General features: G+C 30.0%; 1 protein-coding gene across 1 annotated transcript; it reads right to left on the bottom strand.

The window, feature by feature from the left end:
- Nucleotides 1–2,981: 2,981 nt before the first annotated feature.
- On the bottom strand, nucleotides 2,982–7,385 carry LOC144545600 (putative xyloglucan glycosyltransferase 2). Its single transcript, XM_078294164.1, has 5 exons — nucleotides 6,395–7,385; nucleotides 5,595–5,903; nucleotides 4,657–4,947; nucleotides 4,346–4,459; nucleotides 2,982–3,868 (listed from the first exon to the last, which is right to left on the bottom strand). Exons 1-5 carry the CDS (start codon nucleotides 7,097–7,099, stop codon nucleotides 3,251–3,253), a joined length of 2,037 nt encoding a protein of 678 aa, XP_078150290.1. The 5' UTR covers nucleotides 7,100–7,385; the 3' UTR covers nucleotides 2,982–3,250.
- Between the last annotated feature and the right edge of the window lie 12,739 nt (nucleotides 7,386–20,124).

The raw sequence follows: 20,124 nt of genomic DNA, 5'->3' as shown, positions 1-20,124 counted from the left end.
AAACGACGAATCTAAATCGTTAAAATTTATCTACTTTACGAATGATGCGTCTACATATGAAAATTTTAAATTTTCAAACTAATTTTGTATAGAGTAAAGTGGTAAAAAACACACTAAAAAAATAAATGCATTAAAATTAATTTATAAATCTTTTAATTTTGACCGCTTGACTTTATTTAAATTAATTTGAAAGTTTACATTTTTTTGCATGTAGATGCATTACTCGTAAGGTAGATGGATTTTAACGGTTTAAAATCAGTCCAGTAATTTTTAGAATTGAATTGAGTTCATAAAAATACTTGGTGAACTTAAGAACACGTTAGTTATACTCAGCTATGTAGCTTGATTGCATAAGCTTTTGATGTTGGTCATGAATTAATGATTCATGAATGATAAGATCTAAATTAATACTTCATATATAATTGGCCCCCATTAAGACCTCTATTATTACTTGGTGATAATTGAAGGAGAAGCGGTGGTAGGTATATTGCAAAACCAAACTACAAACACTATTTTCTTGAATTATTTTGTCTCCACCGACACTTTTGTAAGGACATCAGATCCTAGCCGTTGGATCTATGATCATGAGATCCAACGGTTCAAGAAGAGCACTAAAGCTTGGTGGGTGTTTTAATTAATAATCTAGAACTTAGAACTCTTCCATGACCGACAACCTAATTTCTTGTCTTTCTCAGCCATTAACTAAAATTTTGTCACTATCATCAACAAATTAAACAGGGTTTTTGGAAGAAATCACCTTTTTTATTGTCGACCTGATTTTGTTTCAAAAAGGTTGATGTTGACGAACTACTGAAATTTTGGATTCAGGGATAATTCTTTTTGGACGAATTTAGCTCCAAAATTTATTTAAATTGACTACAAAAAAAAAATTAAACTGGGTTTTTGGAAGAAATTACCTTTTTTATTGTCCACCTGTTTTTGTTTCAAAAAGGTTGATGTTGACGAACTACTGAAATTTTGGATTCAGGGATAATTCTTTTTGGACGAATTTAGCTCCAAAATTTATTTGAATTGACTATAAAAAACAAAACAAAAATTAAATCATTAAAATCGATCTATTTTATTTTATGGGTAATGCATTTGTTATATAAATTGAGAAAATTTTAAATTAATTTAGTATAAAATCGAATGTTAACAAAATTATGAAATATGAATATATTAAATTAATTTATAAATCTTTTTATGTTTGATTAAAAGTTCAAATAAGTCTAGTGGTATGCTAAACTTTCAAATTATGGCATCCATCATCTTTCAAAATTATAAAAAGGTGAAATTTATGAATTTGGAAAAGAGGAAGGATCCACTTAAATCCTTTTTTGGTGACATAAAATTACACTCTATATTTTCAAAGTTTTTAAAGTCCAAACAGTCGATTCAAACAGTTCAACATGATGAATATATTAAAATGGAGTAAAGCTAATATACACTTAAGTGTACCGTACTCTTAAGTTTAGGCCGTTCGATTTCTTTAAAAGTCGTGCTATCACGACTTTTAAAGAAATCGAATGGCCTAAACTTAAGAGTACGGTACACTTAAGTGTATATTAGCTTTACTCTATTAAAATGTGTTTGCATATCAAATTTTATATATTTTTTTTACTATTTATTAAGTATTTTACAAAATTATTATCTTCAGACTATTTAATATTTGTACCATCTTAATAAATAGTAAAAAAATTCAAAAAATTATAAAATTTGATCTTATAATTAAATTTTAATATATCCATCATGTTTTACGGTTTAGATCGACTGCCTTATAACTTAAGTAGTCAGTCAACACCAGCATAAAATGCAACTAGAATTCTAGCCAAAAGCAAAAGTTACTATAACTGTCCAATTATATAAATGATAGTTAATGAAAAATGCCAAAAGCAAAATAGTACAAAATTAATAACTAGCCAAAAATCATAATTGGATCGTACAAAAGGGCAGATGACTTAATTACCTCTGTGTAACTATCCGATAGGATTTCTCTTTTCTCAAACTTTTCATTGATTTTCTCAGATAAATTATTAAAAAAATCTTCTAAGGTAGATATTTGAAAAATAAATATGTAACGAGTCAGTAATGAAGAGAATATGGGTTAAATTTATGCTCGCTTGGTTTTTCTGACAAAAAAGAGCGTCACACGTGATCTTCAGAGAGGAGAAATTAAGAAGACTAACACATGGTAGCGACACGCCGACACGCTTGTACGGACCCACATGGTTTTCTCTTCTCCAATCAAATCTCTACACCGCTGCAAATTATTTTTTTCTCTAATATTGATTAATTGATTTAAAATAAATTAATAAACATTTATTATGTAAATACATTTGTTGCTTATTCCAAATTAATATGTTTCAAAAATGTTGCTTGCTATAATTTGTTGAATTTCACTTATTTTGCTTCTATTTTTTTAAACTTCAATTAATAAATTTATAAGAGGATGCTCATCAAGTTGAGAGGGAATTTTTTATTTGTAGAAATTAAGAAAAAGGAAGAGAGAAACAAAAATAATACATTGTATTTTAGATTGGTAGAAAGATAAATAGGAATTCTAGTAATCTAAACTTAGTTTTCTTTTACTTTTTAATCTAATACATAGATATAGATAATTCTTATATTAGATTTCTAGTAAAATTTAAAAAGTTTTCAAAAAATAGATGAAATATTTCTATTATTTATAGATTTTATGATACTCTGTCTATTTTTTTAAAACTTTTTATACTTTACTAGAAAAAATTTAAAAGAAATAAATACAAGCTGGTTTAAATCTGTATTATTCCTACCGATCCAAACATTTTAATTACTGATCTTTCTACCAATCAAAAATATGATGTACTCTATATGTTTTTCGCTCTTCCTTTTTCTTAATTTCTACAGATAAAAATTTCCAAGTTGAGACCATTGTTTATTTATGCACAATATTATAAAATATTTTACCTCTCTATTTAATTACAAAAAACATAACTACAATATAATTAAATACATAATACTAAAACTCATGTTTAGCTTTAGAGTAAAAATGAATATTTCTTCATATACAACTATGAATTAACCATTGCATAAACATAGTTTACATATATGTAGTTGGAAACAAGAAAAAATATAGAACAAATGAACAATGAAAAAAACCCAAAGAAACAAAGAATCTATCACAATCTCTACATACAAGTGCTTCCCTTTTCCTTTCCAAAAACCCATAAAAAATTAAAAAAAAAAAATGTAGCCATGAATTTTTATCAATCTACATCTGTTCCCCAATAAGATCGAGTCCGACGAGTAAAAATGAGACGCCTTGAAAGAGGAGGTAGTAAAAATGAATCCCTTGAGCAGATAAAAGACTTCTTACAGCTGCAGTAAGTAAAAGCAATGCCAATGCAAGTTCCTTTTTGTAAATTTTATTTACCCTTTTACCCCTCGGTACCGAGATCTTTTTTTCTTCCTTGATCAACTCTATCAATGCACTTTCTGATACATGCTTGTGAAATTGTGGCAAGCCCTCTACAACCTTTTGTAAATCTGATTCTGATGACCTTCCCGCCTTTTTTGTAACTACCCATTCATACGCGCTCCCGAGTTTAAATAACCCGGAAACCATGGCATTGAATTTGGTGATTGACATGGTGTTTTCGAAAAGTAGGTACGGTACAATGAAAGGGAATGAACTTGGTGATGGGAGGATGTTTAAAAAGGACATGAATACCGGTATGTAGCAAATGACCCATATGGGTAGCTCGGCTTCTGGTACGAACATCGTCAGTGGTAGAATCACACAAAAAAGTGTGAAGGAGTAAAATGGAAGGATTAGTTTGCGAAGGAGAAAGAATAAGAGGATTAAATTTGCCTTCTTCCATGCAGAAATCTGTTCAAGTGATATAGTAAAAAAGAGAAAAGACAAAATGTTAGGGGCAAAATAGGAAAAAAATTCCTGCGTAATAGAGAAAAAGAGAAACGTTTGAAATATTGTTAAAATTAAGTATCCTGCTGTCCATCAGTATTTTGTAAATCAAATTTTACATATTTTTACAAAAAATTTACTATTTTTTGTAGAAAGGTAGAAAATCACTTGATCAAAAAATTCTAAGCATTCAAGAATAGTGATTTTCTATATATCTAAAAAAATAGTAAAAAAATTCTAAAAAATGTAAAATTTAGTCTCTGTAAACATTTTAATATGGAAATCATGTTGAACGGTTGAGATTGTCTATTTTAACTTTCAAAATGAAGATATCGGTCCATAGTATGGACCAATCTGCGCTATGCATAGGACAATAGCTAATCACTCTTCTTTTTATCAGAAAAGAGAGCAAATGAAGGAAAGATAAGCTGAAATTAGAACCTTGGCAGAAAGTACATCAGGGAGACATAAGCGAAAGAGGTGCATCGGCCCCGAATGCCACCGGTGTTGTTGCTTTCGGTACGCCTCATAAGACTCTGGTACCTCACAGAGTACCTGACAAATTACAACAAAAAAAAAATATTGAGTTTTTTTGGTACCATGATATACATTTTTTTGGAAATCGGTACCATCAACTACATAGCACTGACCTAATTGAATGATACAGTATTCACAGTTATAAAATAAACAGATAGATGAATTAATAAATGACAGAATGCACCAGGATATCAATTCCTAATTTGAATTAATACCTTGACATCATTCAAGTAAATGAATTTCCATCCGTTTAAATGGGCCCGCACGGCGATATCCATGTCCTCGACAGTTGTCCTTTCGAGCCACCCACCGGACGTCTCCAGTGCCTTTATTCGCCACACGCCAGCTGTCCCGTTAAACCCGAAGAAATTGAGGAAAACACCATTCACCTGCTGCTCCACCTCAAAATGGAAGCAGAGATTTATGTTTTGAAGCCTCGTCAGAAGGTTTTCGTCTTTGTTTACAAAACTCCATCTCGCTTGTACCAGTCCGATTTCGGGCTTTCCCTGAAATATTAATATTTTTAAATTAATAAATAAGAAAAACAATTAGAGAAGAGTTATGCTTCTGGAAGTAAGCAAATCTGGACTGATAAAAAAATAAGTTTTCCTAAAGTAATAAGAAATCTCAAAAGTAGAACTTCATCAAGTACTCTAGGGACCCCCATGAAATTATCACACTACAATTTGAATAAAGGAGGCCACATTTCATAAACAAACTCAACAATGATGAAAATAAGTCTTTGCTTGTGGTTAAGTTTTGCCATAAAAGTATAGCAGAAATCAGATTGTATTATTTAAAGATATTGGGTGGTTTGGTAATTACTAAAACCAACGTATGTAATTGATAAAAGGAGGATTCAAATACATCTATTTTTGTTTCTTCATTATGCCTCTATTTTAAAACTTTAATAATTTAAAATTTAAAATTCAAATAGAAAAATAAAACCATCACATATAATCTAAGTACCACATCACTTCAAATTAGAGTTTTCTTTTCTCTCTTGATCTTCCTTTTAATTTTGAGCTCTTAGCTTGATATTTTTCTTGAATTTTTTTTAACATATCTATTTTCCAACAGCTATAACCCCAACAAAATTAAATTAGATTCTAGTGCAATTGTACAAGGATTAAAAAAAAATCAAAAGGCTTACCTCAAAATGAGGCACTGTTCGTTTAAGAAAATCAGGACTCGGCTGAAAATCGGCATCAAAAATAGCAACAAACTCATAATCCTTCACATAATCGCAATTCATAGCCGATTGGAGATTCCCCGCTTTGTATCCGGTACGCAATAACCTGTGCCGGTACACAATATTCACCCCTTGTTGGTTCCATTTTGCAACCTCGGCCTTTATCAGAGTTCTAATCGATTCATCATCGGAGTCGTCAAGCACTTGAATCAGGAACTGATCTCGAGGCCAATCCAATTGACATGCGGCTGAAATTGATTGATCATACACCTACATTATTCATTATTTCTGTTAGATTAAAACAGATAATACTGCTAAAACTTAGAAATGGGACAAACTTTTATAATTAAGGTACTCATTTCTAACATTTAATGATAATAGGACTTGATTACTAATGTCAATAATTGATGATTATCATGATGATGATGATAGTAGTGACTAGTGACAAGTACAGTTATTATCTGTATCATCATCATCATCAAATTTTAGCATAAAGAAATATGCATTTGACAAAAGTATCTTAATCATGAAGTTAATACTTGAAAACGCACCCAACATTGTATTTATCCATTTAAATAAAAGAAAGCAAAATTGAATAATCTATTGTCAATAGAAATCATGATTATACATTTACTTAGAATTTGAGAAAAGGAAAAGGAAAAGGAAAAGGAGAAGGCCTTGCTCTATTTTGAAATCATAGAAAAAAAGTAACAAAAAGACAGGAGAGAAAAATTATATAAGAAAAGGAAATTGTATTTTACCTCTCTTTCATTACACATAGGAATCTGCACAAGAACCATGGGATACTTGTAATTGGATCCTTCTTTAAGCGGGTCGGATTCAAGTGTCGGTTTAATTTTCTTAAATTTGATCCAAAAGCACCCGAGACAAAGCACAAGCCGGTCGATTGATTGAATAACAAACAAAAGTATACAGAATTTAGAAAGAATTTGAATCGGGTATGCAATATAAGACGCCCGAAACCCGAGCCATGTGAGGTACGCGCCGTGAGCCCAACTGGAGATCTCCAGTCTCTCCGGCAAGTGCAAATCCAAGTCGGGTCTCTGGAAATGCCATCCCTTCCAGTAAGCCACCAGTTCTAGACAGAGCACGGCGAGAGAAATTATTGAAAATGCTCTTATGAATTTGTAAAGAAGCCGGCTTTTTTCGGGCTTCTCCTCTGATTGGTTTGTGAGTCGCTTTCTGATGGCTCTCGGTAGGGCCCACACGACAGCGGCAAGCCACGCCATACAATTGGCCATCCGATGAGCTCTCAGCAGCAGCACCCATGTGAATTGCTTAGCATTCTTTCCTCTCCCTTTGTCGGCCGAGCTGAACACCTCCATTTCTGGGCCTTCGATTTCCACCACGGAATAGTTCGGGTTCTCCATTGTTACCACAACAGGAGTTCCTTTTCTCGCCTCCCGGCCCCACCAGTCAGAGAGAGTACCCATATTCGGTGGCATCTCTCTCCTTTCTTTCTCTCTCTCTGTCTCTCTCTTCTTTGTATTTCTCCCAATTTGTAAAGAGAAAAGCAGCAAATTACACACAATTTGAGGCGCAAGGTTGAAGCTTTTCACATTAATGGCGGAGGAGGTTTTAAGAAGAGGGAGCAAGGGTTTTTGGTGCTTGGCTTGCTCTCATGGATTCCTCAAGAAGGCATAGCAATAGCAGAGGGTAACTGGGTAAGGAAGGTATCGTTAGTAGTTGTAAAGCTCCAGGCCATGTGGGGATAATTTAATGTATCCCCAAGAAAACATATATTATATACATCGTCTCTCTTTTTCCTTTCTCTTCTCTCTTTTCAACTTTTTACTACTTTACTATTTACCAATCTCTATTTAGTCAAAACTTTTGCGTCAAGTACATCTGTACAACAGTAAAGAGAGAGAGAGAGAGAGAGAGAGAGAGAGAGAGAAGAGCCTCTGCCAAGGTTTCAAAAAGAAAAACAGAGAGAAAGGTAAGAAGATTCGAGCGGTGTGATTAGGATTTTGGGTTTGGGGCCAAGTAAAGGATAACGACAGGTAGAAAACAGAGTGCTGCGCCAGGCCTGGTGGTGAGATAATTAAAAGCTGAAAGCTTGAGTAAAAGAGAAGATAGATAGAGAGACTTGAGACTTGAGACTTGGGACTTGGAAAGAAGGATCCATAATTTTCATTTCTTTTTTTTTAAACAAGCAAAAAATAGTACAAGGTCAAATTAAGAGCAATAATTACGAAAATTGGCGCCAATAGAAATTTCACGCGGCCAGCAGAGAAGAATCCTCTCCAATATGTGTAAAAGATTGCCATCACTTTACGGTTTGAGATTCACTCTCAGTCGCTTTGAGATTCGTGCAAAGTTAAAATAACGGTCCGGATCCACTAATTCTTAAGTTTTCTTTCATTATTACCCTGTATTTGTGTGAAATATCACCAAAGTTCTTGTCAACCGATTTCATTTTCAACTAAAAGTCCCCCAGACCCAGTATTTTTCTGAAAAGTGAGAACCAAAATTATTTTTAATTATTTGTTCCGTCAATATTTCAAAATAATTGACGCGTCACTGGTCTCACAATTCATAATTGGAGGAATTACCAGTCCTAAACAAAAGTTTGATTTTCACCCTTTTCATCCCAATTGCAATTATTGGTCAATTTCAATCATTTTTATTTTTTTGAACGAGCAAAAATAGTACAAGTGTACAAGGTGGAAAAAAAAAAAAGAGCAATAACTTCAAAAATTGGCGCCAATAGAAATTTCACGCTGGTCCAGCAGAGCAAAAATTTAAGTTTTCTTTTATTTTACCCTGTATTTGTGAGAAATAAAACTAAAAACACTTCAGCATTAACAATGAGTTCAATTCAATAGAAAAGAGATGATATATAATTGAATTTTATTAATCGAAACCTTCAAGTGTAGAGAGAGAATTTAGTATTTGAAGTAGCAAAAAAAGTCTAAGTTTTTACTTAATTTACAAAAGTTGTCATTCAAATCTAACAACTAGGGTTTTGAATTTAGTATGAAAAATAATTACAAAGTAAAGGCCGCATACAGATAATTAGAGTAAATGTGAAGAGAAAGGAAAAAAAATTCTAATCCGAAGATTTATCCTCCACTAAGTGCTCAGAATAACCACATCTTGGTTCTACACAGAAGTACGAAGCAAGAGAAGAAGACGAAGGGTTATTACGTCTTAACACTTCGCTGAATTTGATTCTCGCCAAATACCTCCACTTTTCACGCGATTTTGCTGAGCACTTTTTTCTTCTCAAATTCTGCCGACTCGATTCTCTCTAGGGGTGGCAACGAGCTGGCTCGGTCTGAGCTAGGCTATAGCTCAACTTGTTAATTATGAACTGAGCTACAGCTGAGCAAGCTGGACCTAAGGCATTCGAGCTAAAACCTCAGCTTGAACTCGTGACAAGCCAGCCCAAGCTAGCTGACGAGCTGGCTCGCTAGAGCTAATTGGATCTTGTTTTAAGATGAAAATGAATTCTACAAACTTTTTACACCGAACTGGATTGAGCTAGACAGTATAAAATACACACAAATTTATACAAATTCACAAATTAATGCCTAACTGAGCTAGCGAGCAATCTAGGTCCTAACTCGTTAATTCTAGACCGAGTTAGTGATGAGCTGGCTCGTTAACAGCTCAGTCTAGTAACGAGCGAGCTGTTAGCCAGCGAGTCAGGTGCGCGTCACGATCGAGTCACGAGCCACGAGCTTTTTTGCCACCCGTAATTCTCGCTATCTTTAATGTTCTCTACCGATCACGAACGCAACACGAATTCCTTTTCCATTTCGCGTTTGAGAAATCGTGTGGTCATTCCGATCATAGGGTAAAGTCCTTGTCAATTGATTTCATTTTCAAATAAAAGTCCCCCTAGTAATTTATGAATAAGAGTGTGGAACCCACCATTTTTTACTTTTTGTTCCGTTCAATATTTCAAATATTTTGACGCGTTACAGTCTCACAAATCATAACTTGATGAATTTTTCTAATACCCATAATTCAAAAAACAAAATTTATTGAACCATCTTGAGTACTTGATTTTTTCAAAATAATCATAAGTACCGAATTGGATATTCAGTATATTTAAAGAGGTACCGAATAGGCTACTCGATACTGTCGATACATTCAATTTCATCTAATCCCACTTGCATCACTTCTATGTACCGAATAGGCTATTCGGTTGTTATGATTTTTATATTAAAAAAAAAATCACTCATGTTAGTTCAGTAATTTTTTTAAATTATGGTTATTAGAAAAAAATTCGTATTATTTGGATTTAATAAAGTTAGGTGCAATTTTTTTTTTTTTTGTTGTAAAACTATGCTCTTGTTATGACCTAGTACAGATTGACAAAGGGACCAGAAGTGGGACCGTGTCAAGTGGGACACAACTTTTGAAAGCGAATTTGTTCTTATCATTTTATATATATATTGGAAAAGAGCTTTTAGCAAGAACTAAGTAAAATTTCACTTTTTTTTGTAAAAAATATTCTTATTTACATTTGCTCACTACAAGCAAATTTTTAGCAAGTGAAAAGTGCCTCAAAATCATTATGAAATAAGATAGAACACCAATTCTGAAGAACGGTAGAAAAAAAATCAAAAGACAAAAATTAAAGCACATAATATAATTAATAACATAATTTGACTCCGCAAATATTACTTGGAATAAAAGTGGCAAAATAACTGGTATTTTTTTTTGAGTAAAGGTTGGAGGTCAAGCCACCCAACTATTTAATACTCTTGTTATTACAACAAATGATTTCTTTTATTCTGATTTTGAACTCATGATCTCTCACATAGAGACCGTGTGTCTTTGTCATTAGATCAAAATAACTGGTACTTGAGCACAAGGAAACCACGAGCAACAACAACGAAATAACTGTCAAAACCTAAAATTTAGAACAACGTGACTTCAAAATTTATCAAATTGCTTTTAAAAGACGAATTCAAATCATTCAATACCAAATAAAATTTCAAATAATTTTGTAGTCAAAAGAAGAAGGTTGTATGCAGTCAAGAGGTCAAAAAAGAAGATTAGCATTTTCATCGTATATTGATTTATTTTAAAAATTATGAATTTTGCTTATAAACATATTACTTATGAAGTAAATTGATTTAAGCAATTTGAATTTTTTGTTTAAAGCCAATACTATAATTTTGAAGTTAACCTCACCAAAAAACTTTATGAGCTTAAATACATCCTAGTTCTACTCATAATTTTGTTAATCTGAATTATTTTTAACTAACAAAAAAATTATTTTGACAAAGCATTCAGTTTCGCTTTCTATTATAAATATTTCAAAAACTTTGTGCTAGTAGAAGTTTGAAGTTTGAACAGTCGTTTTTTCAGGCGTGCTTCTTGCATGGTTGGAGATACATCTTTATCACCTAATAATAAAAAATAATAAAAATTGAAATTTTTTTTTTTATAAATTAATATATGGTAAGAAACATATATAAAGTACCGTTACCTACTCATGACAAGTGACAGCTACAGCACAAGGAAGCCACAAGCAACAACAACCTTAGTTAGAAAAATAATCAAGAGCTAAGCAACATGTTATTAATTTTTTCATGTTCCACATAATTCACCTTTTTTAGTCTTCAAAGAGGCTCTTTTTGAAATGTAAAAAATGAATTTTGTCATGTTATTACCAAAAACAAATATTCATTTAACAAAAATAAATTTAATTTAGAGCATATTCGGTGGTCTTTTTTTATGCAAAAAATGACTTTGGAAAAATACATTGGAATCAAATTTATACACAATGTAAAGGAAAAAAAAATTCTGAAATTGAACTAAATAGTTTTCTTTCTGCCATCTCTTGCGCATTCTCCCTTTGCATCTTATCAAGTTTGTTTTCTTTATGTTCATGACAAATACATTTTGTTTGATTTTTATTTTATTTAATAATTAATAATTTTTCAGTGTCACTTGTAAATTTTACTCTTTATAAAGTTTTCAAAAATATTATTAGATTTTAATCATTAGACTTTAGATTAATTGACATAAAATTATTATTGATAAATTGTTTAAAAAAAAAGAAAAGATATAGTTTTTCATAAATATCTTTTTCAAATCAGAATTTCTCACGTACTACAACCGAATATTTATTTTAGCACATTCCTTATTTTTTTAATGCAAATTTTTTTGTAGCCATGCAATAGAATTATTGCAGATGTTGCGCAAAATTTTAAAAGAAGCCCATGTAAAATATCCCGATTTTTTTATATATATCCAAAAATTAAATCAAATTACAAAAAATAACCGAAGCACTGTTGAATTTCGATTATTACCCAATCCGGTTATCCAATAACCGGATTTGATAGAAATGTCCGGTTACCCACTCCCCGGACTCAAAATGCACAAATCCGGTTAATGGTTAACCGGATTTGTGCATTTTGCCTTTTTTTTTTTTTTTTTTGAAAACAGAAATTTTTTATTTTTTTATTAAAATATTAGAAATATTGAATATATTTATTTGAAAATAGATAGAATACAGTATAATTTGATTTATTAGAAAGACTGCAACAAATAACCCGGATCAATATTTTTCAGATCGGATTTTTCGCGGCTGTAAGAAAAATTAATATATTTCTTTATGTGTTATTGGAAAAAAAATAAAAATAATTAGATTCTGAGTTATTGATCCCGGTTCAAAAGTCACTTCTAGGTAATCCAGAAAATATTGTGACCTTTCTAGTACATTTAATTTATAAAAAGTTGTATCTATTTTGATAATTCCTTTTGAAAAATAATAATTAAATAAATTAAAGTTTTTGATTTTTTTCAAAAATAGATACAACTTTTTATAAATTAAATGTACTAGAAAGATCACAATATTTCCTGAATTACCTAGAAGTGACTTTTGAACCGGGATCAATAACTAAGAATCTAATTATTTTTATTTTTTTCCAATAACACATAAAGAAATATATTAATTTTTCTTATAGCCGCGAAAAATCCGATCTGAAAAATATTGATTCGGGTTATTTGTTGCAGTCTTTCTAATAAATCAAATTATATTATATTCTATCTATTTTTAAAGAAATATATTCAATATTTCTAATATTTTAATAAAAAAATAAAAAATTTCTGTTTTAAAAAAAAAGGAAAAATGCACAAATCCGGTTAACCATTAACCGGATTTGTGCATTTTGAGTCCGGGGAGTGGATAACCGAACATTTCTATCAAATCCGGTTATTGAATAACCGAATTGGGTAATAATCGAAATTCAACGGTGCTTCGGTTATTTTTTGTAATTTGATTTAATTTTTGGATATATATAAAAAATCGGTAAAATATCAAAGGGGTTTGTTTTCAAATAACTTTTAAAATTATGAACAAAGTATTTAGAGACCATCGAATTAGAAGATTTTTAATATATTATATATTGTAAGTCTTTAACTCCTCATTTATTAATATAACTGTTACAATCGAAGAGGATCCAATACGTCACAACACGATATAATTTCAGCATAGTAAGTATATAAGTTGTGTGCTGTGAGTATCCTCCAAGATAAATAGCACGTCACGATACACAAATTAGTATAATCACAGTACGATATAGAACACGACACGACACGACACGATACGATACGACAAAAAACGTGATAAAAAATGACCACAATTGACCAAAATAATATACAATTTTGTCATTATTTATTCGCAATAACCGTCTAAATTATGAACAATGTATTTATTTTTGCAATATTGTTTTTTATTTATTTTATAATTATTTATAATTCTCTTTATTATTGATTTTTTTTTTCTGATTTTTCTTACTTGAAGTAATTTAAAATTTAAAATTTAAAAATAATAATTAAATGTGATCTAATATGATTATACTTGATCCTTTCGATCCGTTCGTGTGCACTCAACTATATAACGACAAAAAGGCCTTAATTTCACTATTATGGATAGAATAAAACAGGTTAAAGCTTCGTGTAAAAACTAAAAAGGAAACCATCGAATTTCCTTTTCGCATTGCACAAGCATTATTAAAGATTTAAAATAATGATGTCAAATGATTAGTATGTCATGATTTGATTATGTAACGTGATTACTATTTTTTGTAATCATATATGAAGTGATCAAAATTTTCTTTGCATTTTGCTAATAATGATCATATTACAAACACACGTGATATGATCAAGCGTAAAGTTAATACTTGTAACTTGTGCTTACATATTATTAAAAGTGGCGTGCCGACGCTACATTTTTCCAATTTTTTATTTTTTTTAAATTTAACCGTCTAATTAAGATGTAATGAATGACTATGTATTCTCATAATGTGATGCTTCTTATTATAAAGTATTTGTATATGACTTGTTACATAATATTATGTACTATGACTTATCAAGATCAATTTATGTGACATGACGTGTCATTTTTAACATAAGGTAATCATGTTATATCACATTGTGATGAATCCGATCATGTCGTGATTTTTTTTCTCTAAGGATCTGTCACCGCACTGGTGTGGAGTGGTCCTGTGAAACTTAAGTGAAGAATTTTATGCGGCATATACAATGTTAATTCGTATGTTGCACGTTATTTTCTCCGTTTAAGACCTTCACGCACCCTCAGATTTTGATCCGACTGAGAGCACGACCAATTATTAATAGGAAGGGGGAGGAGGTATCAGATCAAATTCGGTTCAATATTGAAATCAAACTGTTAAATTCATGTTAAGATTCGTACAAAAATTAAATTAAAATTATAAAACATTATGTGTATCTAAACGACGCACAATTCACGACCAGTATCGAACGGCTCAGATCAAACATGAAACCCCTTTGTCTCCAAATTTTTAAAGCGTTAATTAGTTTGTTTTTTTTTTAAGTTTTTATTTTGGCAATCTGTTGGAAACATATTCGTTCATACATGAAATCTGAATGCATGTTTATAAAATATTTGTCTTTACATACATTTAGGTTATTTATCCAGCAATATTATGAAAGTATTTCAATCTTTTATTTTGATTCGACTGAGCACGATTAGTTTTTAATGGGAGAGAAGGCATCAGATCAAATTCAGTTTGATGTTCGGTTTGAACTGTAAGATTTGTGCAAAAATTAAAATTATAAAATATCATGTGAATCTAAATGGATGCACAATTTTCAATTAGTATCGAACGGTCCAGATTGAGGATGAAACCCCTTCTCTCCATTAACCTTTTAAAGCGTTAATTAGTTTCTTTTTTTTTTAAGTTTTTGTTTTTGTTTTTGAAATCCGTTGGAAACAAAATGCAATTACACATGAAATTTGAATGTACGTGTTTAAAAGAGTGGATTTAAAATGTTTAATTAATTTTGTGTTTCAATCATACTTCATATTTTTTTTTTTCAAGTTCAAATAGTCAATCTGAATTGCTCAATATGATTTTCATATTAAAATGTACTTACAAACCAATTTTTTTTTTTTTTGGTAATTGTTTTTTGGACTTCAAAAATAGTGATTTTGTATCTATTTAAAATAATAGTAAAATTAACAAAATTAAAAAAAATGTCTCTAAACATATTTTAAATAGATATTACATTGAGCAGTTTGAATCGACAATTTAAACTTTGAAAACAAAAATAAAGATGTGTAGTATGATCGGAACACAAAACTAATAGTGTATTTTAACCCTATACATGTTTAAAATTTGTGTTCACATACATATTTCGATCCTGTATTTTGCATAGGTAGAATTTTCTTTGTACGCGTTCTAACAACTTGATTGAAACACATACATTTTTTCAAACGAAATATATATTTTATAGTAGTGAGAAAATCCCACCAATTTTTTTTCTTTAAAATCAAAAGGTTAGAGACTAATATCAAATATATGATACAGGTCTCCAATTAATTACATCCAGACTTGTCATTCAGTCAACAAAAAGAGCCAATTTTTCTTCCTTAATAGCATTCGAATAAGACAAAACAGATTAAAAGTCTTCCTAAATCATACATTCCAAAATATCATCAAAAATAAAAATATATCTAGCCTCCCTCAGTTGGAACTTGAAACAGGTTTGCTAACGAAATATAAAAAGATTATTATTAAAAAAATAACTGAGTTATTTTTAGTGGCCACACCTGAAAAAAAAAACCCCTTATTTATCTTTCTAGTCAAATAAAATTGACCATATTGCAGAAATTGATTGGAATTTACATGCATTTTAAAAAGTTACTATTAAAAAAATTGATTTATTTTAGTAGATCACACCTGAAAAAAAAAAATGTAATTTCTGTCCAAGAACCTTTATTTATTTTTCAGCTAAATCATGTAAATTTATATATAGACAAAGAAAATTGTCCCAATGGAAGAAATTGATTGAAAAACACATGCATTTTTTCTAAAGAAATATAAAAAAAATTACTATTAAAATTTGATTTATTTTAGTGAGGGCACACCTCAAAAAAAATGTAACCTCTGTCCAAGAACCTATATTTATTTTTCAGCCTATCATGTAAATTTGTAATAAAAAAAATTGTCCAAATGGCAGAAATTGATTGAAAAACACATACATTAATTTTTTCTAATGAAATATAAAAAATATATATTATTAAATAGAACTGATTTATTTTAGTGGGTTACACATTAAAAAAAATAGTAACATCTATCCAAGAACCTATATTTGTCTTTTAGCCAAATCATGTAATTTTTAGTCAAGCAAATTGTTCCAAATGGCAGAATTTGGTTAACTCCTAATTAAAAATTAAAAATTTGTAAAAGTAGAAGATTGTTATTGCTTTGACAAATTGTGCCTTTTAATTGGTTCATTCCCTTCTTGTGAGCAAAATTGAAATCAGACCTAAGCAATTGACACCAACGTTGTAACCGATGATAGTAACATCAATAGTTAAACTATTTTAATTGGATTCTAAATTGTAATAAAAAAAGATATGCTATGCATCCCCAATTAATCTCTTTGGTCAGATAATTTATCAACTCATCATGTCTTCTTTTCAAATGGGAGACCAGATAAAAAAATTGACTTTATACCCTGAATTATGTAAATTCGTTTGGGTATTTTATTAGATATCCAAAATATTTGTTCCATTGAGCAAATTGAATATGATGATGATGATGATGATAATAATAATAATAATAATAATAATAATAATAATAATAAATTTTCTATGTTTGGTACTACAAATGTTACATGAACTTGTTGCATTCTCATCAACAAACATAACAACAATTTTTTTTCTTACAAAATGACAATTAAATTTTTAGGAAGGGAAAACTTGAATAATGGTGCTTCCATTAATGTGTATGAGATATACAACTATAAGAACTTGATAGATCTAAAGCACAATTCCGTGAAAACAATAAATGGAAGATGGTTATGAAATCTATACTCATAACCAATATCAATAGCCATTTTAGTTAACTAAATTTGCTACCTAAATTGTGAAAGAATTAGACCCCCCTTTTAAATTTCTAGCAAAGGACATAGTATTATGTTATTCTTATATTTCCATTGTTGTTTATTTTTCTTACCTTTTCAAATTAATGCGTATGAGAGGTCCCTATTTAGTCACTTCTTTATTTTAGTTACTAATTTTACCGTTTAAAGTCGATTCGATAAAATTTGGAGGTAGTGTTATATAGACTGAAATGACACTGATGTCATACTAGCCAGACTCTATATAAATTTTCTATGTTTGTTACTACAACTGTTGCATGAACTTGTTGCATTCTCATCAACAAACATAACAACAATTTTTTGTCTTAGAAAGTGACAACTAAAATTTTAGGAGGGGAAAACTTGAATAATGGTGCTTCCATTAATGCGTATGTGATATACAACTATAAGAACTTTATAGATCTAATGCACAATTCCATGATGACAATAAATGAGAGATACTTTTGAAATCTATACTCTTAACCAACATTAATAGTCATTTTAGATAACTAAATTTGCTACCTAATTAAATTGTGAAAGTATTAGACCCTCTTTTCAATTTCTAGCAAAGGACACTTCTTTATTTTAGTTACTAATTTTACTTAAATAAGTTTTGGTTGTTTAGACATCATTATTGGATTATTACTTAATGCCTTAATGGTCAATGATTGCCTCATAATCCTCTCAATGTGCCACAATTAAATTAGAGTAAAGATATTGACAGAGCTGGTTTGGCTTCATGCAGCACACTAGTTATATACCTTTTCATTTTGTCTTTTATTATGCTGTGTAAAACCAAACCAGCTTTGTCAATATCTTTACCCACAGTTAATTAGCGTTTAAAATCTGAAGGAACCTTGGCTACTATGCATTTTTGGTTAAATCAAATTTGCATTGAATTTTAGCAGAATTAAAAAAAATCCAAACAATATATAGTACATACAAACAAAGCAATATGATAAAAACTTTTAAATTAATTAATTTAGGTTAATGTTTTGTCTTAATGTTCCTGTTCATTTTCTTGATTACATAAGAGCATCTCAAACGACTTTCAAATGCAATTGCAAAGTTCTTATTGGCAGTTTCATTTCTATTTTCAAAAATATTGAACTCTTTCAAAAGCACTTTCATATGAGAAAATTGATGGTTACTATTCTTTAAAAAAATAAAATTTTGCAATTAATATTCTTTCATGAATGCATTTATTTTGCAATTACAACTGTCTTACAATTGCTAATTAATTGCATTAATGGAGTTAGCACCGAACTGTATTGACATAGAATTCCAATGAAGTGCATACATATTTATTTGAATATAAAGGCACATCACATCAGCATATGATATGAAGTTAGAGATGTAGAAAATCATAAAGCAAGCAGGAATTAAATAACATGTCCCCATTTTTGTTCAGAATTTAATGATCAGTCACGGGAACTATGTTTATTTGAGATATTAAACCTACCTACACTGGATTTGGTTTAATTATTTAGTAGGTTGAATATTTTCAGTTTCTAACATGTTTCACCTCATATTTTAAGGAACCGGGGTTGTTTTGATGGGTATCAGATTAAATTCGGTCTGATGTCCGAAGCTGTTCAATTTGTTTTAAGATCCGTGCAGATAATTTGTATTAAAATTAGTCTGTGAATTTAATTGGAATGCACAATTTGGAGGTTGGTTTTTCTATTCTATTTTTCATCAAAGCAAAATTGAGGTATAGAGAAAAATTATCAAACAATTATGTTTTATTAATTGACATTTAAAATTTTCAAAAACCTTCCAAGATAAAAACGTGTTAAATATATAAAAAAAAAGGATGGAACTATTTGAACTCTCCTTCTTTTACATAGAAACCTAGAAAAAAAAAATCTAATTTGTCAAAAAAAATCTACAAACAAATTAAATATTGAGATACCGACAATTTTTGCAAGAGAATGGTCATGCAAAATACATGAGATTGTGTTTGAAAGATGCAACCAATAACCACACACACACACAATAAAAAATTCAAAAAGTCTCAAGTCTCTATTCAATTTTGTGAAAGCATGAAAATCCAAAAATACACAGCTGGCAATGTACATATATACATATAATCATGCAATATTGTGGGGCTGCGTTATGCAATCTATTTTGTCATGAAAGTGAGACCACCTACTTCTCATGTTTGTGTTATGTTATGTATTCTAGATCAAGAATAGACTTCCCAACCTCCATAAATTATTTTTAAAATCTCATCATCTTTAGTCTAATAGGATAAAAAAATGGAGGCCCAGATTTTTTATAATAAAAAAAATGGGTTATGACATAGATGTCTCACTACACATTTTGCCACAATTTTTTCTTCTTCTAGGTATTAATTAGGAGTCTGACTAGTATAATATCGGTGTCATTTCAGTCTATATAACACCAACTTCAAAACCTATAGAATCAACTTCAAACGGTGAATCCAAACCATTTAAATCGATCTACTTCATTAGTTGTGCATTTACGTGTAAAATTTATAACTTTATGAATTTATGTGGTATCAAGTCAAGCGGTCAAATGTGTGAGTTTAAAGTTAATTTAATACATTCATTTTTCAATATTTTTACCGCTTGATTTAATACTAAAATAACTCGAAAATATAAAAAGTTTGCATGTAAACGCATCACTCTCAAAGTAAATTGGGTTGAACGGTTTAAATTAGTCGTTTGAAGTCTATTCAATCAATTTTTGTTCATAATGTGTCATGTGACACTGATGTCATATTAGCCGGATTCATTAATTAGGAATGACTACTCTATGAATTAATTTAGTAATTTTGTCATTTATATTTTAATTTTTTTATAAATACTTATATATTTTGATCTTCTTATAAAATAAAATTATATTATAGTAATTTATTCAGTCCCTAATTTTAATTTTTTTATTTTTAATTTCGTCCTGAATACATTCATGTATTGTATTGAATACTCTAAAAAAAAAAATAGTCTAGGGTAATTATCATCTCCATTTATTAAAGCTGGAGAATAGCCGGAAAAACTTCTTTCGCTTGTATATATAATATATTCCACACGGAATGATTTGAATTTTTATTTGGTGGCTAATGGTA

The sequence above is a fragment of the Carex rostrata genome, chromosome 28 (genome assembly GCF_964058835.1).
Source record: "Carex rostrata chromosome 28, lpCarRost1.2, whole genome shotgun sequence".
Lineage (NCBI taxonomy): Eukaryota > Viridiplantae > Streptophyta > Magnoliopsida > Poales > Cyperaceae > Carex > Carex rostrata.
The sequence above is the reverse complement of the archived record's forward strand: the minus strand, read 5'-3'. Positions and strand labels throughout refer to the sequence as shown.

Coding starts and splice junctions, on each gene's coding strand:
- LOC144545600 (XM_078294164.1), bottom strand. CDS start 7,099: ATGCCACCGAATATGGGTACTCTCTCTGACTGGTGGGGCCGGGAGGCG. Junction 5,904..6,394: donor CTATGTGTAATGAAAGAGAG/GTAAAATACAAT, acceptor TGAATAATGTAG/GTGTATGATCAATCAATTTC. Junction 4,460..4,656: donor TTTACTTGAATGATGTCAAG/GTATTAATTCAA, acceptor GTAATTTGTCAG/GTACTCTGTGAGGTACCAGA.